The sequence below is a fragment of the Brachycentrus maculatus genome, unplaced genomic scaffold (assembly GCF_059751285.1).
Source record: "Brachycentrus maculatus isolate JH-2025_06_01 unplaced genomic scaffold, ASM5975128v1 h1tg000097l, whole genome shotgun sequence".
Taxonomy (NCBI): Eukaryota; Metazoa; Arthropoda; class Insecta; order Trichoptera; family Brachycentridae; genus Brachycentrus; species Brachycentrus maculatus.
In genome coordinates, this window is record NW_028280851.1 from 2,283,700 (window position 1) to 2,300,026 (window position 16,327).

Below are 16,327 nucleotides of genomic sequence, written 5' to 3' on the forward strand. Positions count from 1 at the left end.
CATTATCCGAATTTATTATTGTTATTAAGTAATAAGTACTTAAATAAATATTTCGTAGCCATCTAATCAATCTGGCAATACTGGATTTGTCACCGTTTGTCAAAATTGTTGGTAACTGGTAACTGTCAAATTATAGGTTTTGGTGTGAAATATTATCGTAAAATTGAGCCAAACGAATAATTAAGCAATAATTTGTTTTCGTGCCGTTTTCAAATAATCGAACATGTTCGGTAGAAAGAAAGAAACAAAACCACCATCTAGGAGAGCTGGGCAGAGCCTGGCGCAGGTTATATTATTGATATTTATTTTTTATACTCTTAGATTAGTCACCAAAGTGCGTAAATAATATCCTTTATTATTTTTCCCATTATAAAGCTATCATTTAATTATGTTTCTATTTAACGAAACCACGGAAGTAATGAACGGATTTACATTGATTTATAAATTGCTTTTGTCTTTCATCATTAGAAAGTAATACTACAGTTTGCCAAAATACCATTGTCCTTTAATATTAAAAGGTAACAGACAGCAACATGTAATATTTTGATTTGTTTTATTTGTGTATTTTATTTTCATTTAAATACATTGGTAAATTACAAAGGACTCACTAGTATTGTCATCATAAATCTAAGAAAATTAACATTTTGTTTGTAGCTGTGAAGAAGGTAGTTCCGGCGCCATTGGAATTTGTAACGCCACAAATTTGGCTTCTTGCGTCACCCAATAAAAAAATGTCCTCATTTCACTGTGGCTTTTCGCGTTCACCACAAATTTGCTAAAACTTTATTCCACCCAATTAAAGTGGTGAAAAACAATGCTTGTGTTGTGTTTTAAAAAGATGCTCAGTTTGTACCTTTTGACGGTAGCATTATACAAAGACTGTAACTATTTTTCCGCCTCCGTGGTGTAATGGTTAGCATGTTTAGCTACCGTGCTGGAATTCCTGGGTTCGATTCCCAGGGGAGGGGTGAAAATAAATGTAAGTGATTAAATACTCTAATTTTTATTTAATATTTCCCTGGACTGGTCCCTGTAGCCGAGAGTGATCACCTTCATGTAAGTAATGATCAAGATATCACTGCGTCAATATGATGCAGTGCCTTATGCACCATTGAGTGTGGCTAAGGGTTAGAAGAAGAAGAAACTATAGATTGTCTTTATAATGGTTAACTTTATAATAATATATACATATAGGTTTACATTCTCTATGTTGCTAAATCACGATCAAGCACGTATAATATCTGATTTATTCCTTTCTTTAGTATGGACTTTTCGATGTTCCGGATAATCTGGATGACATGGGCGGCTCCGAGGAAGGGGACAGCGACCTCGAGGCAGAGTTGGCTCGCATCGCCGGAGGGGGGAAAGCCAAGCCCAAGCCTAAGCCTAAGGCCAAGGTGATCCCACAGGTGGACTTGGATAGTCTGGTGGCCGACAGCCTCAGGGATATACCCTCTGATGAGGAGATGTCGGGTGAGCATCTTACTGATTTTTTATTTGATAGATAAATTCTTGTTCTCTTCTTCTGCTTAGTGTAAGCCTTGTGGCCTGTTTTTAAAAGGTTTTAGCCTCATGCGATATTGATTCCCAGCTATCTCTTTGGTGATCTGTCCGGGAGTCGTCTTGGGGTTTGCAGTGCAATGTGGGGGAGTCTGGATGGTTCCATTCTCCTCACATGTGCATACCATTGTCTTCTTTGCTGTCTTCCCCGCCTAACAACATCTGGATCTTTAATACTTCCCTAATCTTGTTCCTTATTCTGTCACGTAGACTCTTGCCAGTTATGCTTCGTAGAGTCTTCATTTCTGATACAAGCGCGTTTTTAATAATAATTTTTATAATAATTTTTGGTGTTCCTTATTCTATCTCATATTAATCTCACTATATATTCTATCCGAGATAGATAAATATTCTCATTATAAAAGCAGAGTAAATATATATGTATAATTGTTGTTTGATTCAGATGGCGATGATGATCCTGATATCCTCAATGAGCTGTCGGAGTTGGCTGAAGAGGATGAGCCCGTCACAGAGGCTCCTCCCCCTCCGCCTCGCGCCAGCCGGCCCGCGCCTCCGCCCCCGGGGGCAGGGTCCCCCGCCGGGGACCTGGTCGCCTTGCTCAAGGAACGGATCGCCATGTACACCCTGGCCGAGGAGAATGCCAAGAGTATGGGGGAATCCAGTCGTGCCAGAAGGTAATTACATTTTTAATATTATGTGAGAAAATATTGAATAGTAAGTGGGATGCAAAAAATGCTTAAACACCATTTTATGCCAAAGCAGTTTGTGATTTTAGAAACTATTTTAAATACCTTATCTTAAAACAGGAAACTAAAGTAATTAAGATCAAAATTTGTGTTGTTTAAAACCATGTTTTGTTTGTTGTTATAATTCCACAAAACTAGGTACAATTGACACAAAAATATACTATTATAATTATATAAATTGCTCGCTTGACAATTAAGTTTCAAAGTTTTTTCTCTTATTGGCACCTTATCCATAGAGACACTGTGTTATGCTGTGCTGTATCATTCGTAAATAATTAATAGTCTTCATGCTGCAGTATTCGTATGAAGGACTCCAAAAAACCATCATTGAGTAGTTAAATTTTCCATTAAAAATTTCTAAGAATATTTTAATGTACTTCTTGATTTCTAGGTTAAATCGGGGTATAAAAACTCTGAAGGATCAATTGAAACACGCGATGGCTGGAAAACCCGTTAATGAGGAAGAGATCCCTCCGGTTGTGAGTACTGTCAAGCACACTACCCCCACCCCCGCTCCCCCAAAGCCTGACGAGCCCTCTCCTCCCACGGATGATGGACAGGAACTTCCGGAACCCATTCAGCCGACTGTCGTAACTCCGGAGAGCCCTAAACCGGAACCGCCTCCAGTAGAAGAGCCTGCCGATAGTCAGATTTCTGAAGAAACAAAGGCTACCTTGAACCTTTTAAATGGTAATGAATCTTAATATGTAATGCATGAGTATTGACCCCTTCAAAATAGAAGATTGTATACTTAGTATAGCTACTGAAATTCTTCTTTTGGATATAAAATTTTAAAGGCTTCGAATACATTGAATATTAAATGTATCATTTTATTACTGTTAAAAAATATAAATAAAGTAGCCAATTAAATATTTCGACTCAATAATGCAACTATGTATTTTTTTATACACTTACTGTTTTTTTGGAATAGCACGCTAACTTGAAAACACTTCATTATTCCCAGAATAGGTTATTTTCGTGTATTGAAAAATGATAATAAATATGTATTGAGAAAAGATGCACAATGATATTAATTTTTTACAAATATATTAAATGTTTTCAAAACAGATAAATGGGTCTATGGCAAAATACAGTACGACATTATGTTTCACTTAACGCTTATCACATTTGTTATGTATCTAACATCATGTCTCTTTATTTTAAAATACAAAATTATTAAAATAAAAACATTCATGTCTGAACTACCGGAATCATCAAAATTCACTTTAAATGTGCAACATGTTTTAAATGTTATCCCCGGTTTATAAAAAAAAATAAACAGATTATGTAATGAAATTAAAACACTTATCAAATATGGTATTTTGAACTTAAATTATTATTTGTTTCAAAAAGTTTTTTACTTAGAGCTTTTTCCCAGTAAATAGGATGATATTTTGATTTTGTGTGTGTATTGATATTTTTTGTTTTGTTTTTAATATTCATTTTGTGTTTTGTTTTGTTTTTAATATTAATGTCATAATAACCAAATCATGTCAAGAAATACATGTAATTTATAAATTGATTATACTAACAAAATATATTATTTATGAAACCCCAATATTTATGAATAAAAATTATTATATTTAAACAACATGTTTTATTTTGAAGTTTATAAATTTGGCAAAAAAGTGCCCGTCTAGCATAAGAACAAAAGGTGCAGAAACAAAGTATCTTTAGGTTGTGAGAGTTTATCTTCGTTATATGAATTAAATAAATAAATGTTATTTACAGACCGCAAGGCACAGTATAAGGTAGCGGCATTAATGGCTAAGAAAAATGGTGACAACGCAACAGCTCTAGCACATATAAAGATCTTAAAGCAGTTCGATCGAGTAATAGACGCTGTCAAGTCGGGACAAACCGTTGATCTTAGCAATATGCCAGGACCTCCGGGAGCAGAACCTGTGGCCTCACCTCCGCCACCATTACCAACCAAACAAGAAGAGCATGTCCAAACATCTACTGGTAATAATTTGGACTTCAAAAAATACATAGCCGGTGATTGGGAAAGTTTTGCAATTAGTTTTGCTATAGAGATTGATTACCATCTTATAAGTTAATTTCTCTAGAATAAATTTGAAAATGAGCATAAATTTCAACCATTTATGTCAAAAAGTTCAATCTATGATACATATATTTATCAAAATTACGTTCTAAGGATGATATATGATAATATTTCTGTTCTTTTGAATATAATTATACAGATACAACAGTTAAAAATGCATAAACTCCATAAAACTCCAAGGTGGCACCTTTGTGTTTTTATTTGAAAAGTCAAATTGGTAGGCAGTTCAGGCATATTTAATGCAGAGTCTTCGAATCTTCTTTATAAATGTGATGATATTAATTTTTACTGTAACCATATGTCAATCAATAGCATTAATGAAAAATGCTACCAAAAAACAAGTCAAAAACTTCTATAGGTTTACCCATTATGTTACCATGCATACATGCATAATTCCGTGGAAGCAAGGTAGTTAATACAACTTTTTTAACTAACATGCTTCATGGCGTATATTTTCTAGATGATCCCCCTGCAGTTCCCATGTCTACTAATGATGGTCTCATAACAGCTGGCTCCGTGGAAGAAGCCTTACAACAAAGGTTGGACCTATACAAGGTAAAATGAACAGTAATGAAACATATTATTAATAATCAATTAATTTACTTTGTTGTTATTTAAACCAGATGTTAGTAATGTTAGTATATGGCTACACATTGAGATTTTTGTCTACCGGCTTCGAGATACGTTACGACGTAATGTAACGTCGTAACCTCGCCACGAGCGACGTTACGACGTTACATTACGACAAAATCATCCGGTGAGTCCCCACTACATTTTTGTCTACCGGCTTCGAGATATACCCATCACTTAATCACAACAATCAGCATGCAAAGTAAAGGTGGGGACTGACCGCAGTCATTTCGTCATAATGTAATACATTACTATGTGAGCATTCGTATAGTCAGTACAGCTTTCCGAGTGCTCCACCCATAGTCGGATGCTCGCCACGAGCGACGTTACGACGTTACATTACGACAAAATCATCCGGTGAGTCCCCACCTTAATACTCAACACCACAAACATAGCACTATTCACACACTTTCACTTACACAAAATGGGTTTTATTCTCATGGAAGAGATATGTGGATGATATTCTCTGTATATGAATGGGATCAGGACAACAAGTTACCCCTTTTTTTAAAGCTATGAATAATTTTAACCCAAAATAAACTTTTTTAGGCCCTCCGAACCTTCAATAGCTGAACAAAATAATACAATAAATATATTCTAATGTTTTTCAAGTAAACAAAAAAACATAAACAAAATTAAATTCATCTTGTTATCCTTTGTTCAATAAATAATTTTGTAATTTGTAATAACACATTGTTGTTAGGCAATTTTTTTCATCAACCCTGACCCTAGATATTATACTAATTAGGGTCGTATACAAGTAACTTAGTTACAAGTAACCGCAAACCAAATTCTGATATGTTCAATATTTTTTGGCGTCTCTTATGCTCTACCAAAAGTAAGCAAATATTACACTTATGACCATCTTTCACTCTCTACCAACAGTATGTAAAATATGCTTTAAAGAGCTTCCTGCAAACATGATGATGTGTTAAAATGAACTGCTGTTTGTAAGCAGTGTGAGAAATTATAATTTTAAGTGTTCCCGTAGATTATCTCACCAGTTAATATATTAAATCATACGAATGTTGCCATTTATGAAATATTTCAGCAACAAGAATCTGCGGCCAAAGAAGCGGGCAATTCTTCGAAGGCTCGTCGGATGGGACGCATAGTCAAGCAGTTTGAGCAGGCCATGAAGCAACACAAGGCGGGGAGGACCATCCCTTACGATGAGTTGCCCACTCCCCCGGGGTATGCTCCTATCCCCGGAACACCTCCCCCACCCAAGGAAGAACCCCAAGAAGCACCACCGCAGCCAGATACCGCACAGGTACGTGACTCATTTGTGTGAATGAAAATATGAACACATTTCCGATGGGTGTTTTTTACGCCTGCGGACCACTGGCGACGGGATTTGATAATTATGTACATATAGTTTAGACCTTAACATAGAGATTGGTACATAAAATTCATATAAAAACATTAAATGATTCCTTCTTTTCTGACTTTGAAATGAGGCCAGTACAGAAGGTAAAAATACCCTTCCCGTCCTTTCGTTTGTCTCATTAATTGTGAGGGTTCGACAACTGCTTATAAAATTACCATACTAAAATTTCTTTAATTTGTAATTATCGCCATTTTTACTGTCCTGAAATCAACTTTGTGTAAAAAAAATTACTGTAATTTTTTTAAGAATTCAAATTGAAATGAAATTTACTTAAGTCACTAACTATCGCGCCGCTTTCCCGTAAGGGTAGGCGGAGAGAGCGCCACACCAATCTGACTTTGCAAACAATTTTGGCCTCTCTCACATTCATGTATTGAATTTTACTTGTGTTCTTAAAGTCAATCAGTTTTCCGAGTTACATATTTTGCACTATTCACTTTGACACATCACAGTGCTGGAAAATATTAGTGTACATATCACCTTTCATTTTTTTTATACCATTAGCCACCGGATGATGATGCTGGGGAGGCTCCGCCAGCGCCCGGTGCAAGCAAACCAACTCTAGCCAATACTGGAAGAGCCAACTCAGTGCGCAAGATGGGAAACCAATTAGGAACTGGACTGGCTGGCCAGCAGTTGGCCACCCTGCTGCAGAGGCAGAAGGAATTCAAGGAAGCTGCCCTGGAAGCAAAAAAGAAGGGTATTCAATATTCGTTAACTCGCAATTTTGCCAGAATTAATTTAAATTTAATTTTATAATATGTAATATTATATTCAGAATGAGGAGATCAAGAAATGAGGAGTATGAATTCCTTTTACTTGGAGCCATTTGGTTCATTCATTGTTCCTACCGCTTAGCATGAACACCTCCATTTAATGATTTTTTTGTTGTTCATATCCTATATGATGTCCATATCCGAAAACTCATAAAGGATGTGCTGGAAAGATCATTTTTAACATTTTGTAAATATTGTAATTGAATCCGATGGCACCTGTATCTCTGAATCATAAAGTTTTTTTTCTTTGATACTTAGATGTGTATTTGAAGAGTACTCTGTAATCTATAATTGAATTTTCGGGTCTCCATTTATCCTCTTCTAGATGGATATTTTGATGCGATGTGTGCATACTATTAATATAGGTTTAACAAACCATTATATTTTAAACATGTGTATTTTGCTATAGGTGAATTATCAGAAGCAAAGGAGTTCTTGAGATGTGCCAAGGGATTCGACCCCCTGATAGAAGCTGCCAAGGGAGGACTCCCAGTGGACCTCTCCTCTGTACCCATTCCCCCACAAGCCAAACAGCAGTTAGAAGATAGGTGCGTACATATAGACTGTCTCGGAGTAGGATATTATTAGTAAATAAATTTACATATAAAATCACAACGGACAATCATTACTTCTCATTGAAATCTATAAACGATTAAATTCTCAACAAGGCACTTAAATCACTAGGTGCCAAAACTTGTGATCTACATACTCTGTACTTTACTTCTTCGTGGGTTACAATCTGTGTGATGATTGGTTTGCTTCTTTCATGCTACAACACATGTCGGAGATCGTCATGCGTTGCAGCATGAAATAAGCAAAGTCGTCATCTGTATTTTGTGCCTTCTCACATGCCTTCTGCAATCGTAAGAAGCAGGCCTGGGTATCTTATATTATGGCTTATCCATTTGACTCACTGTTGTGTTACTTTAGTTAGTAAGAATCTAGATTATATTTTGAATATTGAAAGCATTAGCTTTGTGGATCATAGTATAATATATATATTATTTTGAGAAATAAAAAGACTTTTGATCCACTCACATTTTTATAAACAACCAACTAGTTTCGGCAACACCTGTTGCCCTCTTCAGGGTTTATTTTATGAGTAAACATAAAATAAACCAGTAGCTCCCTCCAGCCGCCCCCGTACTTTACTACTACTACATAAATTGTATACTCAGTTCCAAACTGGAATCGACGGGATTAAGATCTTTTTCCCGGCAGTTTTAGTGGCATCGGAACTAAGTTTTCAAAAACACTCTTCATAATACAATATGCTACCAGTTTGTAGTGTTAGAATACAAATGAGTAATTCACTTGCAAACCACGTTATGTTAAAAAATTCAGTTTTTTAGAAAATGGCTCCAATCAGTAGAAAATATTAACATTCATATTTAACATAATCTCCAAAAACTCGTTAAGTTCATAAAATGGAATAGAAAAATCAATACTCTTGCAAAACTCACTATGCCAATCGACAGTTCACTTTCTAAAATCTCTCAAAAAAGTTCAAATCGGTAGAAGATTTAATATTCTACCGGTTGGCTAAAAAATTTAATTTTTTAACATAACGTGGTTTGCAAGTGAACTACTTAAATGTTCTATTTGTTTATTTCTATATGTACATAAAAAAGATTTATCATACAAGAAATGTTATTTTCACTGAGATATTTATATCTTTTACAGCTATGACATAGTGAATTCAGAGGATTGCAGCACGGAGGAGGAGGAGGGAGTACTCTCTCGCTTGGAACAGCAGCTGATGGAGCAGCTGAGGATGTGTCTAGACACCGGAGAGCATCACAAGGCCATGGGAGATGTTTCGGGCGCCAACCGATTCTCACACTTAGCACTGGCTGTGAAACAAGATTTGGATGTCGTCAAAATGGCCAAAAGGTAATATGTACATATTTGTGTTTTTCTTATTATTTATAAAAATACTTGTCAATGTCCACCTCCGTAGTGTAATGGTCAGCACGCTCGGCTACCATTCTGGAGGTCCCGGGCTGAATTTCTAGGGGGGGTCAATTAAATATTAGCGATTTTTTTAATCTAATATTTATTCAATATCACCCTGGACTGGTACCTGAAGCGGAAGGCTGATCACCTTTCCTTCATATGTTAATGATCAGAATAACACTGCGTTTATATGATGCAGTGCCCTATGCACCGTTGGGGTGCTGATAAAGGTTTGAAGAGAAGATAAAAATACTTAAATTTCATGCTATTTCTGTGAGCCTAAGCGGCTCATTATTAGAAATAGGTATCAAATTGCAGTAGAGTGGGTTCGAACCTAGAAACTCTGACTCAAGAGTCCGCGACACTAATCGCGGGACCACAACCCGACACATTGTATTTATATCAATAAATTATACTGGCACAAGAGTACCAGAGCAACAGTGGTATATATTGGCAAATTATTATATAACTTATTGATATATTTTATTGATTTGCAGATTAGGTTCAAAGTCTGTGAAGTTTCATTATGAAAACAAACAATTTTCCATTGTGCAGTGCTGTACGGACCTCGGGGATAATGACTTGGAATTGACTGTAGTTCGAGGAATCAGCTTCACTGTTCCTAATCCTAAAGATATTGACACATATGTTAAGTTCGAGTTTCCATATCCACAGGTAAAATTTTATTTTTCTGTTTGAATTCCCTTTAACAACGTAATTTTTCTACTTGAAAAATTTAAAATTATTGTCTTTAATATTGTACCCCTTATCAATTAAAGAAGAAAATAAAATTCACATTGAATATCTAGCAGCAGTAAATTTTGAATCATTCAATGTCATTTTTATTTTTTGATAGAATTATATTATTTATAATACCGCAATCTTTAAACGATACATTATTTTATAGCACTTTCTTAAAATCCATAGAATTTATCATAATATATAGTAGAGGAAGATTGTGATGATTTCTATGGAGTTTTCATCTATATTGTAGATTTCTATGGATTTTATCAATACATAGTCTGATCTTGGATTAATCTTTTGAATGTTTGCCTACTAGAAAACCTGACTTGAATATTACATTGATTTATTGCTTGTATACCATTTATTGCTTGTACTTGCATACCAACAATATATTCCTTATTATATATTGGATATGTCAACATTTTCGCCTTTTCTGCCAGGATTTGATGTGTGTTTATTGCATATCTGGGATTTTATACTTTACTATTCTTTATGTTATCAGGAAGAGCCGGTCTCTGATAGAACGGTCCTTGTGAAGGACACCAATAGTCCAGATTACAACGCTGTATTCACAATTCCTATCAATAGATCAGCTCGACCGTGTCTTCGAATGTTTAAACGGCAAGCTATCAAGTTGGAGGTTTACTCGCGAGGGTAAGTTCGGTAGTTATCTACAATTGGAAATAATTGTCATTAGTGCCCATAAGCTATCCTAATATACTATATAATGTTAAAATTATAGGTAGTGAAAGTATGTAATATAATGATTGATCCCTTAGCGCACAAACATACTACACAATTACAATTTTTCTATGAGTTAATTATGCCACGAAAGTTCAATATTATAATGACAAAAGCAGCATGAAGTTAGCGTGTTTATTCTTTAATAAATATGTTTATTAATTTTTTTAGTAAAACTGTTTAATTAATTTTTTTAATGTATACAAAAATTAAAAGCTGGAAAATTAACGCAAAGTGAAAATAATACCATCACTCACCACCGCTGTAAATAAGTAATTTTTGTGCCAAGTCACTACTATGTATTTTATATACATTCAAAAAAACATTTTAACTGATTTTTCTGCTGGTGTCAAAATTAAGCTCTTCCTACTAATTTAGCAAGCCCTTATTTTCACTCAATAGTACACAGGGCATTTTATAAGAATAATTCCACTTTATCTCTGCTATAAATCATATGAAAACAAGGCCTATTTTTGTTTTTCCAGTCCCGAGGGAATGTATTACATTGTAGCATATAATATTTAATATTATTTTTAATATCCCTACCGTAGCATTATGTAGGTGTACGTTATTAAATTAACCAAACTTCACCCCATGATGGATTTTGTCATTAGTATAAAAGGTATTTTTAAAGTCAGAAACTGATAACAAAGCTCTCATCATAATTATTTCTATTTTTAAGATGATTTACTTAGAAAAATTTGTATGTTGAGTTGTTTAGCATGAATCAATGATATCTTGTGCACGTTTGAAAGGTGGTGGTCTCGTTTGCATTCTGCTCATTATTCTCCTCACGTTTCCCTACAAATTTATCATTTCATTCCATTATTCACTTATTTCTTACTATCACATTATCAATCAGAGCCATCTGTAAAAATGTAAAATTAATTATGTTTATCGAAGGTGGTGGTTACATTATATGATACAACTTCTCGTAACTTCCATCAATTCTACAAAAAAAAATGTCTTTACTGACTTTTATATGTGTTTATTTGAATTTTAAACAATTAAGTGAAAATCTGTGTCTGCCCTAACGACAATAAAAATAGTAATTAGAATTTCTCTTAAGGTGGGGACTGATGGGAGCCATTTCGTCGTAACGTAACATGTTGCGATGCAAGCATTCGTGTAGTCAGTACACTGAGCTGAGCTCGTTTCGAGTACTACATCCGATGTTCGGATGCTCGCCGCGAATGTTACGTTACGACGAAATGCTCCGGTCAATCCCCACCATTGAATAATGTTAACATAAAGATTTAAGGTATTCCTGTTTTTATTTTTCTTTTAGTATATGTTCTACGTCTTAAACTTTAATCAATGTTATGGAATATTACACAATAATCACATTATTTTATTCCTTTTTACCACCATAGATGAATATTGCTTTTCTGATTTCTTTTATGCTGTGAAAATTACACTTTTCAGTCACTTTCTTAATATTTTGCATTATCCATCTCTCACTATTCACATTGCAAATCTCTTTAAGTTCTGATGTGTAAAATTAACTTTTATGTTTGCAACCAAATATTTCACACATTTTTATTCAATCTCTGCTTATCTATTTCGCATTTGCTCTGTATTGAGCGTATCCAGTGAAAATTACATTTTATATTATGCGCTCTGGATACAAAATGGAATATGAGTTGATATTCTCATCCAGTATTTGTATTTTGCAAACTACGCTTGTTTTCGTTGCACATCTGTCTTCTCTGTGTACATCTATGTGTATATTATACGAGACTACCACTACTTCTGTGTTGGAGAGCAACAAAGTGCATTTCCACACCTGTATCACTGTTTATCGAAAAATAAATTAATATGTACCTTTATTATCATATACAATTATGTTTTATATGTATGCCCTGACATTTATGCCATATAAAATACAAATTCACAATTGTCTCAAATTCACTTCGGACAAAATCGATAAACATAACATTTCGCAATTAATCAATGTATATGATTTTTATATAATATCTGTTAAAAAATTGAGATTTCCTACTGACAGTTTCTTGGTAAAATTATTATTTATCTTATAAAAACAATTTTTCAGCTGTTATGTCCAATAGTAAAAGTGCTTAAGAAATAATTATATATTTTGAACACATCACACATCCAATAAAATAGAGCCATAATTAAATATAAATAAAATTATAAGTAGTACATAATAATTTATTTTTTTGTTTTTTCTTAGTTATGGCCGTGTTTTATCAGTTGTGTTTTTTTCTCGGTTTTTCCTTTTATTATGTTTAATTTTATATTTTTACACAATATTTTGTACCAAAGATATAAAACATATTGTTGGATTTTTTTTTATCACTACCCACCGTTGCCAGTATCCACTTGGTATAACAAAAGTGAGTTGCTTTTATTTTGCCTCTGCATTAGTTCCAAATCATTCTTAACGATTAATACATAATTCAGTTTGATGTAATAATATATGTATTAATTTTAAAATCGAACACAGATTTTTTGAGTCTACTAAGTTGTATTTTATTAACAAAAACACATAAAAAATTATATTGTGACAATTGTTTCGCCTTGTTAGGGCATTATCAAACAAATGGACTACGGTCCTTATGTAGCTATACAATTCTAAGTGACAGTTTTAACTTGTGCAGCAATAATTTATGGGGGACAACAGTAGCTAATGGGGGGTGTAGATCGTTTGATAATGCCCTAACAAGGCGAAACAACTGTCACAATATATTTTTTATGTGTTTTTGTTAATAAAATACAACTTAGTATACTCAATAAATCTGTGTTTGATTTAAAATTAATACATAAATTAAAATGGAGTTCTACAAATTAAACGCCAAATCAATAAATAAATGATGTAATAATAACCTAATTTACAGATGAAGCCTTCTTGGGGTTGGTTATACTTACCACTATTATTTATTATGTATCTCGTTTATACCACCCCTGTTGAAGACCAGTTTCGGAGCCTTTGTTTATTCATCAGGTCAATCATAGACACTTAATTGGGGAACAGTGCTTTCAAATCCAGTGGTATTAATATGTAATATGTTTTTTCTTCTTCTGGTCCCAATTCAGACCCAATGTTGCATTGGGCACCGATCAATGCGGTGTCAATTTGATCTTTTGATCAGTTGTGCTCCAGATTCTTGGGTTATATGTTTGACGGGATACAAATGACATAAGAGTTCAAGATGAATATCATAACTGCTATATGAGAACAGAAATGGAGGAAGAATAATACTAATATTTATTGATTTGGCATTAACTTTGTGGAATGACAATCACATGTCGATGAAAACATTTGTAGTTTTTGAAACTAGTCGTGTGAAATATAACTCAATTAGTTGTCCAATACAAGTGTTCAATTTTTAATAATTAAGAACAATAGTAACAATAGAAGTAATTGAGATGAATAAAAGAAAAATAGCAGTGATGGTCAGGATATTTGGGGTTGTTTTCCCATACTCTTTGGAGTTACTTTTTAGCTAAAGCCTTTTGAAGTTAAATAATAAGTATTTATAATAATATAAAAATAATAAACCCGTATCCGCACCTGATGGTGCATAGGGCACTGCATCATGTAAACGCAGTGTTTTCTTGATCTTCAACACGTGAAAGAAAGGTGATCAGCCCTCTGCTTCAGGTACCAGTCCAGGGTAATACATATTGAATAAATATTATAGTGAAAAAATCACTTATATTTATTTGACCTCCCTGGGAATCGAACCCGGGACCTCCGGTACGGTAGCCCAGCGTGCTGACCATTACACTACGAAGGCAGCTTAATAGGTATTTAAGTGGTATAAATAAAGTATTTACATAATGAATAATATGTTATTACTACATTCACATACATTTGTGGTGGTTATTCGCCATTTTCTTTATACGCACTTGTTAACATTGTGAAAATATCACTGTAAAAATTATCCACAATACTTTTTATATCTTTCTTTTCTTCTATCTGTCTTCCTGTTTCCACATCCAGTAACACCCCGGTTCTCCGCTCCATTCATCCCCTACATCTGTACCTTGTAACTCCTCATGTACATACTTTGTTGGTTAACCATGATTCACGGGACCACCGAGCTTGTTAGGTGGTGCTATATGTAAGTTGGTGTGTTGTGTATATGTTGTTAGGTGTTGCGGTCGCCCTTGCAGTTGCTACTTCCCTTTTTTCAGTGGTTTCTTCTCCCGTGACTCGTTACTGGGAACTATCTCCGTCAAGTTGCAACCACTTGAGACACAAACCGTGCTACATGATTCCTATGACGTAAGTCTATCAGTTTTAAATTCAATTGGGTATTTTCCCCTTTTTTGTTTGTAAATAAATAAATATAAATAATTACAAGACAATGAGTACCTATTAAGTGATATTGTTTTAAGTTTTTTTTTATACTGTGTCCGAGTACTTGACATAAGCAGAAGCTTTTACAGATTAACGGCATGAGTAACTTACCAAAAACACGCTTATATTGTAATATACAATATGTCATCAACAGAGTAAAATACTGTTTTTTTATGCGATTTTTTCAATGAAAATAATTAGGTGATATATTCATTTTTTTGATTTCTTTAAATATAAATCAATAATTAAAAAATTTCCATCAATAATTTTCCAATTCTAGTTTTTATTTATTTGATTAATTTTAGTTGACAGAGTACATATATCAGATTGCACATATGTATATATAACATATATTTTAGTCCACTGTCTTGTGACTGTTTAATGCCAGCCAATCTGACAAATTTCCCTCAATCTTTTGGATTCTTCTTTGTGTTGTATTCAAATCATAGATTAAAATCCATACTCAATACTCTATAAGTACAATACTTTAGTCTATAATCGAAGATTTGTTTTACGTTCTACTACTATTTACAAACTTTCATCTCTTTGTTACTTTTAAATCACATTTGAAATACTACTAATGTTAATAAATAATAATACATTTGAAATTATTATTCAATTTTGCATATAGCAGACTATGGGCGTTTGTACACTACACGGAATTACACGGAATTTTACCATCCAGCACGTCAGTTAGTGTTTTAAAACGATGATTGGCTTGGATTGGCTTGTGCTTTTGTCCATCTTTCTTCGGATCGGTGCTCTTGATCGGTGCGTGAACACATCGCGAGTAAATTTAATCACGCTAAACTGTCGTAGCCGCTTTCATTATTTAAAACCGGACTGCTGGACGGTGAAATTCCGGGTAGTGCACAAACGCCCTATGTGGATAAATGATTAATTACAAATGAATGATTGATTAGAAATCCAAGGTTTAAAAAGATTGGTATGTTGTTTGTCCATAATAAAGTATCCACAAAGTTAATTTTTTATTTTAGTAATTATACATATAAAAATAATTCTATGTGATCACTAAGCTAGTAAGTATTTATTTTAATGAAGCATTATTATACTTGCAGTTGATGAACGGACGTAAGGCTGTCGGAGGGAAACTAGAAGTGAAGTTAAGAGTGAGGAACCCGATGCTGACTAAACAAATAGAGCAAACTACCAGAAAATGGGTGGTCATCGACCATTGACTCGTACATTACCACAAATGATTACCCTGCGCATGTTGGTGGATACATAAACATACAATTACCGTTAAAATAACAGTGGTGATCAAATTATTATTTCGGTATCATAATTATTTTTAAGGAATCATAGCGTGCTAGCATGAACAGTTGTACTGGCTTGCCGGTTGTTATTGCATAATTTTAAAATGAATTATTCAGTGAAGCTCTCCCAATAATGAATATTTTTACTTTAAAA

General features: G+C 34.0%; 1 protein-coding gene across 2 annotated transcripts; it reads left to right on the forward strand.

Annotated features, from left to right (window-relative positions):
- Positions 1–88: 88 nt before the first annotated feature.
- On the forward strand, positions 89–16,327 carry l(2)gd1 (lethal (2) giant discs 1). 2 transcript variants are annotated; one of them, XM_088258558.1, is made up of 14 exons: positions 89–286; positions 1,263–1,473; positions 1,964–2,195; positions 2,659–2,957; positions 3,999–4,232; positions 4,793–4,887; positions 6,014–6,235; positions 6,857–7,052; positions 7,538–7,676; positions 8,812–9,021; positions 9,582–9,759; positions 10,331–10,482; positions 14,689–14,821; positions 15,976–16,327. In XM_088258558.1, exons 1-14 carry the CDS (start codon positions 224–226, stop codon positions 16,093–16,095), a joined length of 2,484 nt encoding a protein of 827 aa, XP_088114684.1. In that variant the 5' UTR covers positions 89–223; the 3' UTR covers positions 16,096–16,327. The 2 variants fall into 2 exon arrangements, with proteins under 2 accessions (XP_088114684.1, XP_088114685.1); XM_088258559.1 differs by having other exon boundaries at positions 14,731–14,821.